Here is a 17,117-nt window from a genome sequence, read left to right as displayed (position 1 = left end):
CAACTTCCCCCCTCCCTCCCTCCTCCTTTCCTTCCTTCCTCCCTCCCTCCCTCCTTTCCTCCCTTCCTCCCTCCTTTCCTTCCTTCCTCCCTCCCTCCTTTCCTCCCTTCCTCCCTCCCTCCTTTCCTCCCTTCCTCCCTCCCTCCTCCTTTCCTTCCTCCCTCCCTCCCTCCCTCCTCCTTTCCTTCCTTCCTCCCTCCTTCCTTCCTTCCTTCCTTCCTTCCTTCCTCCTCTTGAAGGAGAAATCAGACACTTTATTTGGATTTCCGGGCAGTGGACGCTCGGGTATTGAACCTGTGGAGAAACACGTGTGTTGTTGTTGTTGTTTGTTCAATCATGTACAGAGAACACGCCTGTCACATGACGTCACATGACGTCACATGACGTCACTAAACTGCATGAAACTCATCCAATAAACCTGAAACATGTTTGAGTGACCGAGTGTGTTTACTGCTTCAGAACATACAGACAACATAAAAACAACATTCATGTAACATATAGAAATATAAGTTTAATCTTTAAAAACACGATGATGTCATCAGTCAGGATTAAACAGGAAGCAGATTTTTATTAATAAAGTTCAAACAAATCGTTTGTTTTGGTTTTTACTGAATTTGACATCGTGACAAATAAACAGGAAGTTTGCACAGAGCGACAGGAAGTACCTGCGGCGCCCTGAACACGCAGAGAGACCAGAACCAGAACCAGTCCTGGATCTGGTTCTGGTCTCTTGACACCAGAACAACGCGTCCAGAGAGGAAAACTGAACGTCAGTTATGAAATGTAGTTTTTTATTAACGATGAGACGAGGATTCACTTTAAAAACTTTGAGGCAAAGTAAAAATATAAACTTCTACATTTGACTTTTTATTTAGTTCAGACGTCATAAGAACTAAATAAATATTTTTTATTGTGTCAGATTGAACAGATCACGTCACGAGCTGGCAGTGAACGTTTCATTATCTGACACGTCATGTGACTTCACAGCTGAACACCTGGACGCCGTGAACTCGACTTCCTCCAAACTTTATTAATTATTGATGGATCAGTTTCAGCGCCGCATCATGTGAGCGTTCGCAAACATTAAAGTAACGTTTTCCCTTCATCAATCAGAACCCGTTAATTAACAATCCATGAATCATTTCTGAAAGCTTCAACGCCCACCTGTCAGTCAAAGCGTCCCCGCTCTTAATCCTACATAACTTTAAGCCTTAATATAATGTGAACAGGTGAGTTGTATATAAATTCACCCTCAGTACAGTTGTCATGAACGGGGAAATTAGCTACAGAGACCAAAACTGTTTTTTGTACCAGGCTGTAAACATGTTTATTTCTGCTGTGAAGTTGGACATTTGGACATGGGGACTTATGGAGACTGACTCACTTCTGGAGCCAGCCTCAGGTGGACGTTAGAGGAACTGCAGGCTGTGTTTAACAGAGACGGAGAATGCTGATTGGTCCAAACATGTTCAGCTTTCAGACACAGACAAAGTTTATTATTGAATTATTTGAAGAGTTCAAACGTCACGATGAAGCATTAATAAATAATGACTGATCATTAATAACCTCGTTAACTCTTCATGAGCATTAAAAGTGTTTATAACAAAGCACTGAGCACTGTTTGGCATCGAGCTGTGTGTGATGATGATGGTGATGATGATGATGATGATGATGATGATGATGATGATGATGGCTCTATAGGACGACACAGTCTGAGTCCTTGTCTCTCCTCCTGGCTCCGCCCTGCTGCGACCCCTGACCTCTGACCTGGAAACAACGACACGAGATGTCAGATCGTCCTCACACACCTGCTCAAAGTCTGGACACTCCTCCTTCACCATCTGTTTTTATTGGATCTACAGCGTATATCAGATACACAGGTGTCACTAACGACCTTCCGGTGACCCTAAAGACCCTAACGACAGGTCTCCCTAACGACCCTCAGGTGACCCCTAACGACCCTCAGGTGACCCTAAAGACCCTAACGACAGGTCTCCCTGAACCTCAGGTGACCCCTAACGACCCTCAGGTGACCCTAACGACCCTCAGGTGACCCTAACGACCCTCAGGTGTCCCCCAACGACCCTCCGGTGACCCTAAAGACCCTAACGACAGGTCTCCCTGACCCTCAGGTGACCCCTAACGCCCCTCAGGTGTCCAACGACCCTCAAGTGACCCTAAAGACCCTAACGACAGGTCTCCCTAACGACCCTCAGGTGACCCCTAACGCCCCTCAGGTGTCCCCAACGACCCTCAGGTGACCCCTAACGACCCTCAGGTGACCCCTAACGCCCTTCAGGTGTCCCCTAACGACCCTCGGGTGACCCCTAAAGACCCTCGGGTGACCCCTAAAGACCCTCGGGTGACCCCTAAAGACCCTCGGGTGACCCCTGATGACCCTCGGGTGACCCCTGATGACCCTCAGGTGACAGGTGAGAAGGAGTGTCCACACCTGGTACTTCTGTTCTCTCAATGTGGGGTCAGTACCTGTGCTGCCTGCAGTGATCCCTGTTGCTGTTGCTGCTGTTGCTGGAGTTGCTGCTGTTGCTGGTATTCCTCCTGTTGGAGTTGCCGGGCTAACTCCAAGTCGCTGAGTGGCCCCGGGGCCCCGCCCTGCTGCTGCTGCAGGGACACCGCCACCAGGTAGTCCTAACGCCAACAACAACATCCATCAGCGACTCAACAGAGCGACGGTCTCCGCTCCGTCACTAACACCTGACACACTCACCTGGTCGATCTGTCTCTGCTGCTCCTGGGCGCTGGGCGGCAGGGCGGCGGTGGGCGGAGCTCTCTGTGGAGGATGACACAGCCTGAAGTCGGAGTCACAGAAGTTTCCGTCTCCTTCGACGTTATGAAGAGACTCCCAGACCAGACGCTCCTCCTGAAGGAAGCCCTGATCCGTCACCAACAGGTACAGGTGGCCCTGAGAGGAAGAACACCTGGTGAGTCCATGTCTGTGTGTGTGTGTGTGTGTGTGTGTGTGTGTGTGTCTGTGTGTGTGTGTGCCTGTGTGTGTGTCTGTGTGTGTGCCTGTGTGTGTGCCTGTCTGTGTGTGTGTGTGTGTGCCTGTGTGTGTGTGTGTGCCTGTGTGTGTGTGTGTCTCCACCTTGTGTTTGATCATGGTACTGAAGTGGTTGTTCCTGAAGAACACGGAGATCTCTCCCTCTTTGGCCGCCGTGTTGAGTTCACACAGACCGTGATACGACAGCTGAGTCGCCGTCGACTCGAGGAACTGTTCAGCCACCAGACCTGAAGGACACACACACACACACACACACACACACACACACACACACAGTCATCAGGTAGATGGTGTTTGTATTATACGTTCATCTGTTCTCACACTGTGTATGGTGCCTGACGGGAAGTGGAGCCAGTGTCGTGCCAGAACAGGAGCAGCAGCCTCTGAGCTGTGTACATGTACACATCTGTGTGTGTGTGTGTGTGTGTGTGTGTGTGTGTGTACCTTCGCTGACTCGGCTGCTGTCTGCAGAGTGTTTGTAGTCGATGATTTTCTCCACCAGCTGGTTGTAGCTCAGTTTCCCGACTGATGCCACCATCTCTGGACTCTGAACACAACAGATATATTCAGTGTGTGAATACACACACACACACACACACACACACACACACACACACACACAGTGTACCTGTGGGTCGACCAGCCAGCCGTGGTACAGCGGGATGTCGAGCAGGTCGAACACGATACACTCAGGTGTGTATTCAAAGTCCGTCACTCCGGTGAAGCGGACGTTCACGTCCAGACCGGTGGAGAGCTTCGGGAGCACCGCCATGGCATCACTCATGTTCTGACACACACACACACACACACACACACACACAGGGAAACACATTTCCTGTCTGAACTTTATTTTGAAAGTCACCTGGTTTCCTGTGTGTGTGTGTGTACCTGTTGGAAGTTGAGCTCCATCCCATCAGCCTTTTCTCTGGGCGTGACAGACAACACACACTCGCCTACACAAGAAAACACACACACACACACACACACACACGTGAGGTCATGTGATGAACACGAGCCAATAGAATCTGAGCTCAGCAGCTGATTGGCTGACAGCCGTGTGTGTCCGTACCCAGGTGAGCCATCAGGTCCTCAGTGGTGACGACTTCAGTCTGAGCGGGAAGCTTAGCCTGAAAACACAGTGAAGACATTCAGCCAATCAGACGAGCTCGCCATGACGTGTGTGTGTGTGTGTGTGTGTGTGTTACCTTCCAGCGCAGGAACAGTGTGTTCATGATGGCCAGCAGGGGGCAGGGTCCGTTCTCACTCTGAGTGATGATGGGCGTCTTCTTCTCCTTCCAGGTGATCCACTTCACCAGGTAATACGCCGGCATGGACGGCCCGGCCTCAGGAGCAGCAGCTGAGGAGGAGGCAGGAGGAGGAGCAGCTGCAGCCACGGCGCCCCCTGTGGACGGGAGGACGACTCCATCACACACACACACACACACAGACAGTGTTCATGTGGACACACAGACCACGAGGAGACATCTCACCGGCGGCTTCCAGCGTCTCGTCGTCCTTCAGGCTGGGCGCCTCCACGCCCGGAGCGGAGTACGAGGAGGACAGGCCGTCCTCCACGTCCAGGGAGCTTCCTGCGGCCGTCAGCCCGTCGGACAGCTCCAGGCTGGGGATGGAGAAGGACGCAGAGTCTGTGGACTCCCGCTGGTCGTCCGAGCCGCCCGCTGTTGCAGCAGAGGAGCTGTCCTCCAGGTCCAGATCCGGACCTGCAGAGGGACCAATCAGAACACGGATCAGGATGTTGGCCCGCAGCCAATCGCGTCCCAGAACAACAATGGCCGATTGAAGCCGCCTCCTGACTGGCTGCTTGTCTCTCTGCAGTCTGCACGTCCTGAATGTTAACCAGCTGAGACCTGACACGACACCAGAACCACACAGAACCACCAGAACCACCAGAACCACCAGAACCACAAAGAACCACACAGAATCACCAGAACCACCAGAACCAGGCCAGCAGGTCTGTGGGCCCGATGTGTTTTAGTTTCATGTTTGAGTTTTATTTAGAAAAATGAACAAATGTTTTTCGTGTTCAGTTCTGGACCCGGTCGGGCCTGGTTCTGGTCCTGTCCTGGTCCTGTCCTGGCTCTGGTTCTGGTCCGGTCTTACCTGTCTCTCGTCCTCCGTCCGTCTTGGCGTGTCTCAGCAGATCTGACAGAGAGTCTTCTTCTGTGGTGGCGGCGGTGACCGTCTCGTTTTCAGACGACAGTGATGGCGACTCCGGCGGTGTGGGCGTGGCCTCCTCCTCCTCCAGGACTTTGGCGGGAAGACGACTGTCAGCGGCGCCATTGCTGCTCGGGACCCCGGCCCCGACCGCTGACCCCTCCGTTGTCACGGTTACGATCAGTTCTTTAGAGACAGGAAGCAGCGGCTCCTCTTTGTTGTGTTGGATCAGCTGATCGGCGGCGGTCAGCTCCGAGCTGGACTCCGCCATGACGGGTCGTTTTATGATCACTCAAGGAAGAACGTGAAGCTCCGCCTCCGCTCGCTGTGTCAAACTTTAAACGCTGATTCAAGATGGCGGCGTGGCGGCAGAGGTGACGGACAGCAGCCGAGGCCCCAACATGGCCGCCAGAGTGACCTAAATGATCTTGCTGTGTCCGCCCGTCTCCCGCCTGCTGGTTTCACAAAACAAACGCACCTCTCTATCTGACACTGAACATGACGGACAGCTCCGGGCGGGTCCTCGCCGTCCAATCAGAACAAGTTTCTTCTTCTCTTCGTCTTAAAACAGGAAGTCAGCAGAGCGAGACGAGAGTCAGACCTGAGGCAGAGAAGAAGAACGTTAAGACAACGCTCACACAACGCTCACACAACGCTCCATTGTACAGACACAGCTGAAGACTGAGCCGTTGTACACGGGGCGGACCAACGTTAGAGCAACATTAGAGCAACATTAGAGCGTCAGAGCGACGAGAGAGCGACGAGAGCGTGAGAGCGACGTGAGAGCGACGAGAACGTCAGAGCGACGAGAGCGTCAGAGCGACGTAAGAGTGACGAGAGCGTCAGAGCGACGTCAGAGCGACGAGAACGTCAGAGCGACGAGAGCGTCGTAAGAACGACGAGAGCGTCAGAGCGACGTAAGAGCGGCAAGAGCGTCGCGAGAGCGTCAGAGCGACGAGAGCGTCAGAGCGACGTAAGAGCGGCAAGAGCGTCGCGAGAGCGTCAGAGCGACGAGAGCGTCAGAGCGACGAGAGCGTCAAAGCGACGTCAGAGCGTCGCGATAGCGTCAGAGCGACGTCAGAGCGACGCGAGAGCGTCAGAGCGACGAGAACATCAGAGCGACGAGAGCGTCAGAGCGACGTAAGAGTGACGTCAGAGCGACGAGAACGTCAGAGCGACGAGAGCGTCGTAAGAACGACGAGAGCGTCAGAGCGACGTAAGAGCGGCAAGAGCGACGTCAGAGTGACGAGAACGTCAGAGCGACGAGAACGTCAGAGCGACGAGAGCGACGTAAGAACGACGAGAGCGTCAGAGCGACGAGAGCGTCAGAGCGGAGTCAGAGCGACGAGAACGTCAGAGCGACGAGAGCGTCGTAAGAACGACGAGAGCGTCAGAGCGACGTAAGAGCGGCAAGAGCGTCTCGAGAGCGTCAGAGCGACGAGAACGTAAGAGCGACGAGAGCGTCAGAGCGACGTAAGAGCGACGAGAACGTCAGAGCGACGAGAGCGTCAGAGCGACGTAAGAGCGACGAGAACGTCAGAGCGACGAGAGCGTCAGAGCGACGTAAGAGCGACGAGAACGTCAGAGCGACGAGAGAGCGTCAGAGCGACGAGAGCGTCGTCAGAGCGACGAGAGCGTCAGAGCGTCGCGAGAGCGTCAGAGCGACGTCAGAGCGACGTCAGAGCGACGTCAGAGCGACGAGAGCGTCAGAGCGACGTGAGCGTCAGAGCGACGTGAGCGTCAGAGCGACGTGAGCGTCAGAGCGACGTCAGAGCGACGTCAGAGCGACGAGAGCGTCAGAGCGACGTGAGCGTCAGAGCGACGAGAACGTCAGAGCGACGTCAGAGCGGCAAGAGCGTCAGAGCGACGTCAGAGCGGCAAGAACGTCAGAGCGACGTCAGAGCGACGAGAACGTCAGAGCGACGAGAACGTCAGAGCGACGTCAGAGCGACGAGAACGTCAGAGCGGCGTCAGAGCGACGTCAGAGCGACGAGAGCGTCAGAGCGACGTCAGAGCGACGTCAGAGCGACGAGAACGTCAGAGCGGCGTCAGAACGTTAGAACAATGTTAGAACAACGTTTATTCTGAGAACTTCAAAAGTTGAACAGTTTTAGTCCAGAAGCTTCCCATCATGCACCAGGCCTCTGTCTGCTAAACAAACATCAGAACCGGAACCGGAACCTGGCGTGACACTAAATGAAGCTGATCAGGGACCGGACTAGAGGTCAGAGGTTTCATGACGTCATGATGACGTCCTGTCAGGTGACCTTGCCACACCTTGAACACGTCATGATCAGCTGACGTCACACAGACGTGTCCGGAAGCGTCGCGCGCTGCTTTAAACAACAACTCCGCGAGCTAAGCTAACGCTAAGCTAACCGCTAACAGCTGTTCAGACCGAGCCCGACAAACGGAACCGAGCCCCGCCCAGACCCGAGCAAACAGGTTTAATGAGCCTGGTCTTACCGACACCGGGTCCGGTTCTGAGTTCTGCGCTGAGGCGGGCTGCGGAGCGAGCATGCTAGCTGTTTACATAGAGGAGGCGACAGGCCACGCCCACCGGAAGGGGAAACGAACCCCGGCGACGTCACATCCGGCCAACTTTTAAAGTAGCCGTTAGCCGCCATGCTAGCGCTGAACTTTAACTGATGAAACAAATAAAGTCAGAACCAGAACCAGGACCAGAACCAGAACCCGCCCAGAGTCCATCAAGCACCCCGACAACAGAACCAGAGCCGAGCCGAACCGAGCCACGTTTAGCTAAACCCTGAGCTAACGCGGCTAGCCGCGCCATGCTAACAGCTCCGTTACTAATCCGTCACATTAAAAATACTCTGATTACAAACAGGATTACTTAGCCCGGGTTAGTCTGCAGCTGACCCGGGTTAACGCGGCGTAGATGTGACGTCAGGACAGCTCGTGTTTAAAACAAACAAACTTTTTAAGTGTCCGCGAGACTCACCGAGCGTCTAACGGCGACACGTGACGTCACGACCCGAGAACCACAGACACGTTAAACTGTCAGTCATCTTCACTCACCTGGACATGAAGTCACACCTTTACCTGGACACTGTCAGCTGTTACATTTGGCACACGGAGTAACTCTGGTGGGCGGTGCGCTGTTAAAAATCAGATCGTCGCTCATAAACTCCGCCCTCGCGTCAGAAGCAGGTCGATGAATCTAACGCCACCTGACCCATGATCAGGGTCTATCAGCTGTGACGCGGCTCACCCGGGACAGGTGGTGTTTTAAAACAAACAGTTCAGTCAGCGTTCACGGAGACTACGTCCAGGTTTTAGACAGTCTGCGGGGACGTCACGGAGACTACGTCCAGGTTTTAGATGTAAACATTTGCATGTTAGCTCGACATGTCTGGAGAGTTCAAATGTCCCAGCGGTCTCAAACGCAGCATGGATAAAATAATAAGTCAGTTGTGAAATCACCTGGTTCAGTCCACACAGGTGTGTGTTCAGCAGGTAGGGGCATGCACGCTGCACCTTTGAGTGTACAGTCATGGTCGCCATGGTAATGGGGCCGGGCCTTCACCGCGGCAACACACCACGCCTCTGCTGTCCTGTTGGCTGAGTACACAGAGAGAGAGACAGGTAAGGTGTGAGAGTCCGCTCAGAAACTCAGGAGAAGTCGCTGTGATGTCATCAGGTGAGTTTCTTGGCTGTTTGTCCTGAACCCGTCTCACCTGCTCCAACCGTCTCACCTGTCTGCTGTTCCTGTCGACAGAGCCGCTGTAAGTCTTTGCTAAACCTTTATTTTCTCCTCGCTGTCCTTCAACAACAGTTTCAGTAACCTTCTCTGTCATTGGTCGAGATAAAAGCTTGTGACATTACTTCAGTAAGTTTGTAGTCTGAAGTATTCAAGTACTCAAGGACGAGTAAAAACTTAAAGTAATAAAAAGTAATAGTACTTACTGCCCCCCCTCATGATCAAACCTCGACTGAACTGTGAAACCATAAACACACGACGACTTTCTGCCCCACCTCAGACCTGCTGCTCGGTTTATTGCCCCGCAAACAACCCCAGTCTGCCACTGGTGACGTCCAAGACTTCTACACACTGACTGACACAGCAGGAGGTCACTGAATATATAAATATACAAATATAACACAACATATATAATGTAGCAGCACTAATACAGTCTGAAAATACTTTATTCAATGTACTCAAAGTATTTTCAGCTTCACGTAATCAAAGTACAGTTATATGATGTGTGTGTGTGTGTGTGTGTGTGTGTGTGTGTGTGTGTGTGTGTGTAGAGGTCATTTGTCAACAGGAACAAAATGGAGTCCAGAGTGGAAGAACAGGAGGAAGACACGCCCAGGTCAGATCCACTTCCTGTTTGACGCTAACGAAAAACTAAACTTTAATTAAACTTTTGTCTCTTTGATGTTTTTGGTTTGAAACAGGACGGTGTCGTCTGCATACGGACTGACATGAAGTTCACACTGTTAATTACCCAGCTAACGTGAAGTGCTCTCACATGATGTGAATGTTTGACGTGAATCTTAACGAGTATTTTCAGGAGGAATGTTTGAAGTAAAACCTTCATGAATCTGACGTCCACTGACACAACATGGTGGATGAACAGTGTTTGTGTTTCCTGTGTGTAGGTCACCTCCAGAAACCGAGAACATCGACAGCAGCACGACCACAACTAAAACTACTGATACTACGAGTACTGCTGCTCGTAGTACGTTAGGTACCACCAAGTCTTCTGACGCCTCTGATCATCAGACAGGTACGAACCACGTGAGACTTTTCAAACTTTTATTACAGTTTGTCACGTAAAATATTTACAGAGGAGGGAACAGAAAACAGTGCTGTCATGGCAACAACAGGTGCTGACTCAGCAGGTACGAAGTCCAGAAATATGTCTCCTCTGTCCACACTCTGTTTCTGTCCGTCAGATGAGGACAAGACGGAGGAAGAAACCTCTGCTGGAGACGAGGAGAAGGACGAGAAGGACGAGGAGGACAAGGAGGACGAGGAGGACGAGGAGGGTGAGGAAAGGAGTCCATCTTCGTCTCTTCCTCAGATTTAACTCTTGACTGTCCTCTTCATGTCCCCCGTTTGTCTCCCAGCAGGTGACCGAGGACAGGATGCTGATTTCCAGTCAGGTAACTCTGTTTGGTTTAATTACATTAGTTTATTACAGCAACGGACAGATCCGTTCAAAAAGCTCAAATTAAAGTTCCTGTCTTCCTGTCTTCCTGTCTTCCTGTCTTCCTGTCTTCCTGTCTTCCTGACTCCCTGACTCCCTGTCTTCCTGACTCCCTGTCTTCCTGTCTTCCTGACTCCCTGTCTTCCTGACTCCCTGACTCCCTGTCTTCCTGACTCCCTGACTCCCTGTCTTCCTGTCTTCCTGTCTTCAGGAGCTGTTGAGTTTGTCTCTGAGCAGAAATCTTGGACACCGAGCAGCGACAGACCAGGTACAGACAGACTCAGAACAAAAACAAATATAAAGATCCGCGATGACTTTGTTACCTTACCTGTGTGACGTTCTGTGACCTCACTTCCTGTCTGTAGCTCCTCCCAGCAGTCTGGCCCTGTCAGGGTCCCGACCAAAGAAGAAGAAGGTGCTGGTGGCTCCAGCCCTCAGTCTGTCTCTAGGTGAGGAAGCAGAGACGTCATCGTGTCACATCGAACATGTTTCAGTCGGTAACTTCAGCTGATCTTCAGGTCGCAGTGAGTCCACGGTTTCAGACGACTTCCCTCCAGCCTTCCTTTCTCCCTCACCTGAGGACGATGACACAGGGCTGGACCTGGACCTGGACGCCATTGAGACGCCGTCTGACAGTGAATCACTGCCTTTCCCCATCTACGACCTGGACCTGGAAGGTGAGAGGTCAGAGGTCAAAGCGGCACCTTTTCACGTCACCTAAAACCTTTTGATGACATCACAGGGTTGTTTTCCAGATGACCTGCGGCGTCTCGGCGTAGCGTCCCGGCGCCGCAGAGTGTTTGGTTCCAGTCCCGGGTCCAGGTCTGGTTCTCAGGCTGATGCTAGTTCTGGACCTGGGATGGACCAGGTTGAACTAGGAGCTCTGGAGCGGGAGGACGTGGTGGACAATCAGGGCACCAGGTGGCGCTGTTTCTCCACAGGTTTTCCCCTGCAGGAGAGCCGGGTCAACATGAGTGTCCTGGAGCCGTTTCTCCGGGTGCTGTCACACGGAGGTACGGCGAGTCACCTGATGGTTCACCTGATGGTTCACCTGATGGTTCACCTGGTGGTTCACCTGGTGCTCACCTGCTCAAATCCTGACTGTACCTTCTCTGTCATCTCAGGTTACTATGGAGACGGTATGAATGACATCATCGTGTTTTCTTCCTGTTACCTGCCGGAGAACAGACTGGAAAACTACCCGTATGTGATGGACAACCTGTTCAGGTGAGAACGTTTATGAAGCTCACGTGTTGGTGTTCAGGTGTTAGTGTTCAGGTGCTGGTGTTGGTGTTCACGTGCTGGTGTTCAGGTGTTAGTGTTCAGGTGTTGGTGTTCAGGTGCTGGTGTTCACGTGTTGGTGTTCACGTGTTGGTGTTCACGTGTTAGTGTTCAGGTGTTGGTGTTCAGGTGTTAGTGTTCACGTGTTAGTGTTCACGTGTTGGTGTTCAGGTGTTGGTGTTCACGTGTTGGTGTTCACGTGTTGGTGTTCAGGTGTTATTGTTCACGTGCTGGTGTTCAGGTGCTGGTCATGTGTCGTCTGCAGGTACGTCATAGGAACTCTGGATCTGATGGTTGCAGAAAACTACGTCATCGTGTATCTCTGCGCCGGAGGACAGAAAGACAAGCTGCCGGGAATCAGCTGGCTGAGAGAGTGCTACACCACCATCGACCGCAGGTCAGATCTTATTTCCTCACTGTAACGACATCGTTCGTTTAAGATGAGAAGGTAATTAACATTAAACGTCTGAGTGTCTGAGCTGCTCTCTGCTGTCAGCTGTTTGTGTCTCCAGCAGGGGGCGTCTGCTCCTCAGGGTACACACTGACTGTGTGTGTGTGTGTGTGTGTGTGTGTGTGTGTGTGTGTGCAGGTTGAGGAAGAACCTGAAGGGTTTCTATGTGGTTCATCCCACCTGGTACATCAAAGCCCTCGCCACCATCATCAAACCCTTCATCAGGTCTGCTTCCTCTTTCTCTTCCTCACCCTGCCACGAAACTACAAACTAACGCTCACCTCCTCCTCTTCCTCTTCCTCCTCCTCTTCCTCCTCTTCCTCCTCCTCTTCCTCCTCCTCTTCCTCCTCGTCCTCCTCCTCAGCTCTAAGTTCAGCAGGAAGCTCCAGTTTGTCGACAGCCTCCAGGACCTGTCTCACTTCGTCCCCACTGAGCACGTGCAGATCCCAGACTGTGTGGCACAGTGAGTGACATCACAGTTTTTCTACCACAGAAGAAGAGAAAGAAACGAACGATGCTTAACGAGGCGTTCGTTAGTCACGTCCACGCGCTGACGTGATGCTAACGAACTTTACAGACAGTAAATATGAACCAACAGGAACTGACTAAAAATCATCCACCGTGTGTAACTTCCTGTGACGCGTCCTTTGTGCTCCCTGCAGGTACGACCAGACGCTGTCCAGGTGAAGCTCCAGGTGAAGCTCCAGGTGAAGCTCCAGGTGAAGCAGACCCAGGGCGTGCTGGAGAAGAACACCAATGAGCGCTCCAAGTCCAAAAAGACGACGGATCTTCACGGGATGCTGATTAGACGGAGCAGGAAGCTGTCTCTGGTCCTCCTCGTGGACTCTGGTCCTCCTCGTGGTCTCTGGTCCTCCTCGTGGACTCTGGGCTCTTTCTCTTTCAGGTTTTTGGTGTTTGAACTTCATAAAGTCTGGTTTTGGTTTCGTTGGTTGAAGCTGGTGGAGCTGTTGTTGGAGGTGAAGGTGCTGTCAGTATTCTCGGCAGCAGTTGGACCGGCGGTCCAGCTCGGGTTCTGCTGTGTTGAATAAAATGATCTTCATGTCTCTGTGTGATCCATCGTCTGTCCGGTAAACACCATTTATGCTAAGCTAATATTCATTCATATTTAGCACACGGGCGTTTCTGAAACGTTCATACAACGTTTCTGAAACGTTCATACAACGTTTGTTTTTGTTTTTCTGGGTTCAGCTACAGCGTGTGTGAGAACACTGTGGTCATTTATGAAGAACCAGAACCCAGCGGCTGGTCAGGAAATGGAGCCTGACAGGAAGGAAGTGAGGTAGCTGCTGAGGAAACTCAATAAACAGGAACACAGACCTGTGTGTGTGTGTGTGTGTCTGTGTCTGTGTGTGTGTGTGTGTGTCTGTGTGTGTGTGTGTGTGTGTGTGAGAGTGTGTGTCTGTGTGTGTGTGTGTCTGTGTCTGTGTGTGTGGTTAGACATGACTTATCATGTGATGCTGTTCAGCTGTTGTGACTAACCCCCCCCCCCACACACACACACACAGACACACACACACACGCTGACGTGTCCTGGCGTCCGTTGTTGGTTTTGTTGGCGTAAAGTTCCCATGATGCATTGAGCCACGTTTCCTCTTTGAAAAGGTCATTTGATGCTCGCTAACAGAACGATGCTAACTTATGTTCAGCTCCTGTTCTGGCACGACACACGCTCTGAGCTCATGATTAGCTACCATGCTAGCAGTTTCCCCCTGCTTCTACTGTTTATGCTAAGCTAGGCTAATCATCTGACAGAGGTTTCCATGACGACAGCATTCAGTCATCCCGTTAGCACGTTAGCTGTGACGTTAGCATGTTGTTATGTGAGGAAATACAACCATGACTCACACACACACACACTCACACTCACACAGACACACTCACACAGACACACACTCACACAGACACACTCACACAGACACACACTCACACACACTCTCACACACTCATACACACACACTCAGTTTATAACAAGCCAGCAGTAACCACATCTTTAATTCTTCTTGTGCTGTGTTCTCCTCATTGCTGAAGTTTCCATGGCGACACACACACACACACACACACACACACACACACACACACAGCTCTGTGGTCTCTGGACAGCTGTTTGTAATAAAGCATGATGTTGAAGTGAAGTGAGAGGAAACAGTGAACAGAGTCATACGTGTTCGTACAAACATGCAGCCTAAAGCAGCGAACTGTTGATAACAGAACCGGCTCAGCAGCCGGACCGGACCGGGTTGGAGCACATCCACCTTTACTTTGAAATGTGTCTGATGGGTTTTCTTTTTGTCAGGTGTTCTTGAATTATTTAGAAAATGTGAATCAGAATTTTGACAAAAAATGATCGTCATGGAAACCAGCGTGTCGGCTGGGAACCACACATGTAGAGTGTTTCATTAAAATGTCAATAATCACTGTTAGCGTCAATATTTTGTCACATTTGTTGTGACTGAGCGTACAGATCTAATCTCTCGTTACAGAAGTTACTGTCTCGTACATCTCGTGCGTACTTTAGTTACTTTAGTTACTTTAGTTTGTAGGTGATTTACAGTTCTATAGTTTCTTTTTTGACTAATCTCAGGTCATTTCTGTCGACTAGAAAAAAAAATCTTCATGGACTCTCGTCTGTAGCATTAGCATTAGCATTGGCGGTTTATGCTCAGGATGTATCTCACCTGTATCTCACCTGTATCTCACCTGTATCTGACCTGTATCTCACCTGTATCTCACCTGTATCTCGCCTGTATCTCACCTGTATCTCACCTGTATCTCACCTGTATCTCGCCTGTATCTCACCTGTATCTCACCTGTATCTCACCTGTCGGTAGATTGTCACTGAAACAGGAAGTCATCAGATACAGACGCCGTGCGACCCCCTCACGTCACAGTTACGGTTAGCAATAAATCTACCACGTCGTCAACATTCAAAGAGGAAGTGAAGCTGATTGGTTTGTGTCTTTTTATTCGTTAACTCATCAATAATCAACACAACAGATTCAACAGGAAGTGTTCGTGATGGCCTTTCACAATAAAACAAACAATAAACCAATAAAAAGATTCAGGAAGCTTTTCATACTCGATTGAACAAGTCGTGTTGTTTACATGAGCTCTCATAGCACCGTGTGGATCCTGGTTCTGGTTCTGGTCTGCAGATCATCAGAAACCTGGACTGATACAAAAATATAAAAAAAGGTTTCTTCATTTTAAAAGCAGGAGAACCAGAACCAGAACCAGAACACTGACTGAAGACAGACAAGTGTCTAACAGCAGAGTTCAGTCTGTCAGGTGAAGTCATTCGAATAAAGTTTGATTGAAGCGCTTCACATGACGTGACGTCGTCAGTCCAGTGAATGCACCGTGCTGTCCAGAGGAAAGTCCCACGCTCTGAGGCGTCCAGTGAACGCACCGTGCTGTCCCAGAGGAAAGTCCCACGCTCTGAGGCGTCCAGTGAACGCACCGCAGCATCTCACATTTTCCTTAAATAGATGTTTTGGCCTCTTCAGTCAGGAAGTGGCTGGTCGCCACGGTGATGGGGGAACACCGTGACTCAGCGGTTTCCATGGTAACCACTCAGCAGCAGTGTGGACAACAGCTGAGTGTTCGCAGACATGGTGTGTTCAGAGTTCATCTGTTCAATACTGAAACTTTCTCAATGCTTTTTGTTTCAATCATCAGGAGCTTCAGTCACATGTTCACATGTTCACATGTTCACATGTTTACATGTTTACATGTTTACATGTTCACATGTTTACATGTTCACGTTTACATGTTCACATGTTCACATGTTCACATGTTTACATGTTCACATGTTTACATGTTTACATGTTCACATGTTCACATGTTCACATGTTCACGTTTACATGTTTACATGTTCACATGTTTACATGTTCACGTTCACATGTTCACATGTGAACATGTTCACATGTTTACATGTTCACATGTTTACATGTTCACGTGTTTACATGTCAGCGGTGTGTCATCACATTCTCTGTGTTCAACATGTTTAATAAAGTTTAGAAACATTCTGAGTTTGGATTGTTTGCGTCTGACGCGGTGTCATGTTACAGGTTTATATTACGTTACTTTAACGTTCTCATAAAGTTTTGATAAAGTGCTGAATGAACTGAATCAAAGTTGAATGTAAAGTTTATATTTGATGTTTCTGGTCCAGATGGGGCTGAAATATGAAACCGACCTGAAGAACTCTGATAGTAACACACACACACACACACACACACACACACACACACACATTAAAAACAAAGTGTTTGACATGTTCCGCACAGCTCAGACAAACTTCACACACTTTGAGTTCTGACCCGCCCGGACCGAGCCGGAGCTGGAGGAGGACAGACAGAACAAAGAGTGAGTGTCTGCTGAGAGCTGAAAGAAGCAAGGTTTATATTTAAACTGGAACATTAAGACCGTGACGTCACACACACACACACACACACACACACACACACACACACACACGGGACTTTCCCGTCTTTGTTAATCATTCAGCATCAGCAGTGAGGCTGGGCAGAGTGATGCATCCTGGGAGTTGATGTCCACTGATAGTGTAGTAATCCTTTAGAGTGAAGCATCCTGGGAAATGAAGGAATGGACTGAACTTTAAAGAAATGGTCCCTGTGAATGCTGGGAAGTGTAGTCTCTCTGACTTCCTGTCATCAATCGAGTCCTGATGAGAACAGGATTGTGGGTAATGGAGTACAGTGATGTCGTGTTTGTTGACGCCGCCTCTGGGGGGAGACTAATCCAATGTGATGAGACGTAGACGTAGAGCAGGCTTAGAGGAATGCTGGGAGTTGTAGTCCATGCTTGGCTCAGTTCCGTCTAGACTTTTAAAGGTGGCTCGCAGAAAACAAGGTGGTGGAGCAGGTGTGTGTGTGTTCAGGTCAGGGTGGCCCGCTCAGGTCAGAGGTCAGCTGATCTGAAACACACACACAGACACACACACACACACACACACACACATACACACTGC

General features: G+C 50.5%; 3 protein-coding genes across 9 annotated transcripts in view; 1 reads left to right on the top strand and 2 right to left on the bottom strand.

The window, feature by feature from the left end:
- Positions 1-1,468: 1,468 nt before the first annotated feature.
- mindy1 (MINDY lysine 48 deubiquitinase 1) lies at positions 1,469-8,356 on the bottom strand. Of its 3 annotated transcripts, none has more exons than XM_010755501.3 (12): positions 8,237-8,356; positions 5,144-5,798; positions 4,513-4,743; positions 4,228-4,424; positions 4,092-4,149; positions 3,911-3,975; positions 3,651-3,809; positions 3,467-3,569; positions 3,107-3,249; positions 2,729-2,923; positions 2,488-2,649; positions 1,469-1,767 (listed from the first exon to the last, which is right to left on the bottom strand). In XM_010755501.3, exons 2-12 carry the CDS (start codon positions 5,466-5,468, stop codon positions 1,696-1,698), a joined length of 1,710 nt encoding a protein of 569 aa, XP_010753803.1. In that variant the 5' UTR covers positions 5,469-5,798; positions 8,237-8,356; the 3' UTR covers positions 1,469-1,695. The 3 variants fall into 3 exon arrangements, with proteins under 3 accessions (XP_010753803.1, XP_010753804.1, XP_010753802.1); XM_010755502.3 differs by having other exon boundaries at positions 8,160-8,286; XM_010755500.3 differs by lacking the exon at positions 8,237-8,356 and adding an exon at positions 7,664-7,850.
- Positions 8,357-8,458: 102 nt separating this feature from the next.
- Positions 8,459-13,170, top strand: LOC104939032 (bcl-2/adenovirus E1B 19 kDa-interacting protein 2-like protein). Of its 4 annotated transcripts, XM_027286651.1 has the most exons (15): positions 8,459-8,943; positions 9,199-9,288; positions 9,470-9,534; positions 9,824-9,951; positions 10,121-10,213; positions 10,295-10,330; positions 10,586-10,642; positions 10,740-10,823; positions 10,893-11,051; positions 11,130-11,387; positions 11,499-11,601; positions 11,921-12,052; positions 12,245-12,331; positions 12,471-12,569; positions 12,769-13,170. In XM_027286651.1, the coding sequence occupies exons 3-15, from the start codon at positions 9,494-9,496 to the stop codon at positions 12,791-12,793; spliced, it is 1,302 nt and encodes a 433-aa protein (XP_027142452.1). In that variant the 5' UTR covers positions 8,459-8,943; positions 9,199-9,288; positions 9,470-9,493; the 3' UTR covers positions 12,794-13,170. The 4 variants fall into 4 exon arrangements, with proteins under 4 accessions (XP_027142452.1, XP_027142451.1, XP_027142453.1 ...); XM_027286650.1 differs by lacking the exon at positions 9,199-9,288; XM_027286652.1 differs by having other exon boundaries at positions 8,459-9,288; positions 10,298-10,330.
- A 3,802-nt stretch (positions 13,171-16,972) lies between these two features.
- Positions 16,973-17,117, bottom strand: part of cdc42se1 (CDC42 small effector 1) — a 10,769-nt gene continuing 10,624 nt past the window's right edge. For both annotated transcript variants that reach the window (XM_019274074.2, XM_027286644.1), the window contains exon 5: positions 16,973-17,063. The gene's annotated coding sequence lies outside the window, so the exon portion shown is untranslated. The remainder of the gene's footprint in view (positions 17,064-17,117) is intronic.

The sequence above is a fragment of the Larimichthys crocea genome, chromosome XIII, assembly GCF_000972845.2.
Source record: "Larimichthys crocea isolate SSNF chromosome XIII, L_crocea_2.0, whole genome shotgun sequence".
NCBI lineage: Eukaryota > Metazoa > Chordata > Actinopteri > Sciaenidae > Larimichthys > Larimichthys crocea.
Note: the sequence above shows the minus strand (reverse complement) of the source record. Positions and strands in the feature narration are given on the sequence as shown.

Excerpts from the sequence above, each read along its gene's own strand:
- mindy1 (XM_010755501.3), bottom strand. The coding sequence starts at position 5,468 with ATGGCGGAGTCCAGCTCGGAGCTGACCGCCGCCGATCAGCTGATCCAA. Across the intron at positions 4,150-4,227 it reads CACTGTTCCTGCGCTGGAAG|GCTAAGCTTCCCGCTCAGAC; the intron begins GTAACACACACA and ends CTGTGTTTTCAG. Across the intron at positions 2,650-2,728 it reads AGCAGAGACAGATCGACCAG|GACTACCTGGTGGCGGTGTC; the intron begins GTGAGTGTGTCA and ends TGTTGGCGTTAG.
- LOC104939032 (XM_027286650.1), top strand. The coding sequence starts at position 9,494 with ATGGAGTCCAGAGTGGAAGAACAGGAGGAAGACACGCCCAG. Across the intron at positions 10,331-10,585 it reads GGATGCTGATTTCCAGTCAG|GAGCTGTTGAGTTTGTCTCT; the intron begins GTAACTCTGTTT and ends TCCTGTCTTCAG. Across the intron at positions 11,602-11,920 it reads GTGATGGACAACCTGTTCAG|GTACGTCATAGGAACTCTGG; the intron begins GTGAGAACGTTT and ends TGTCGTCTGCAG.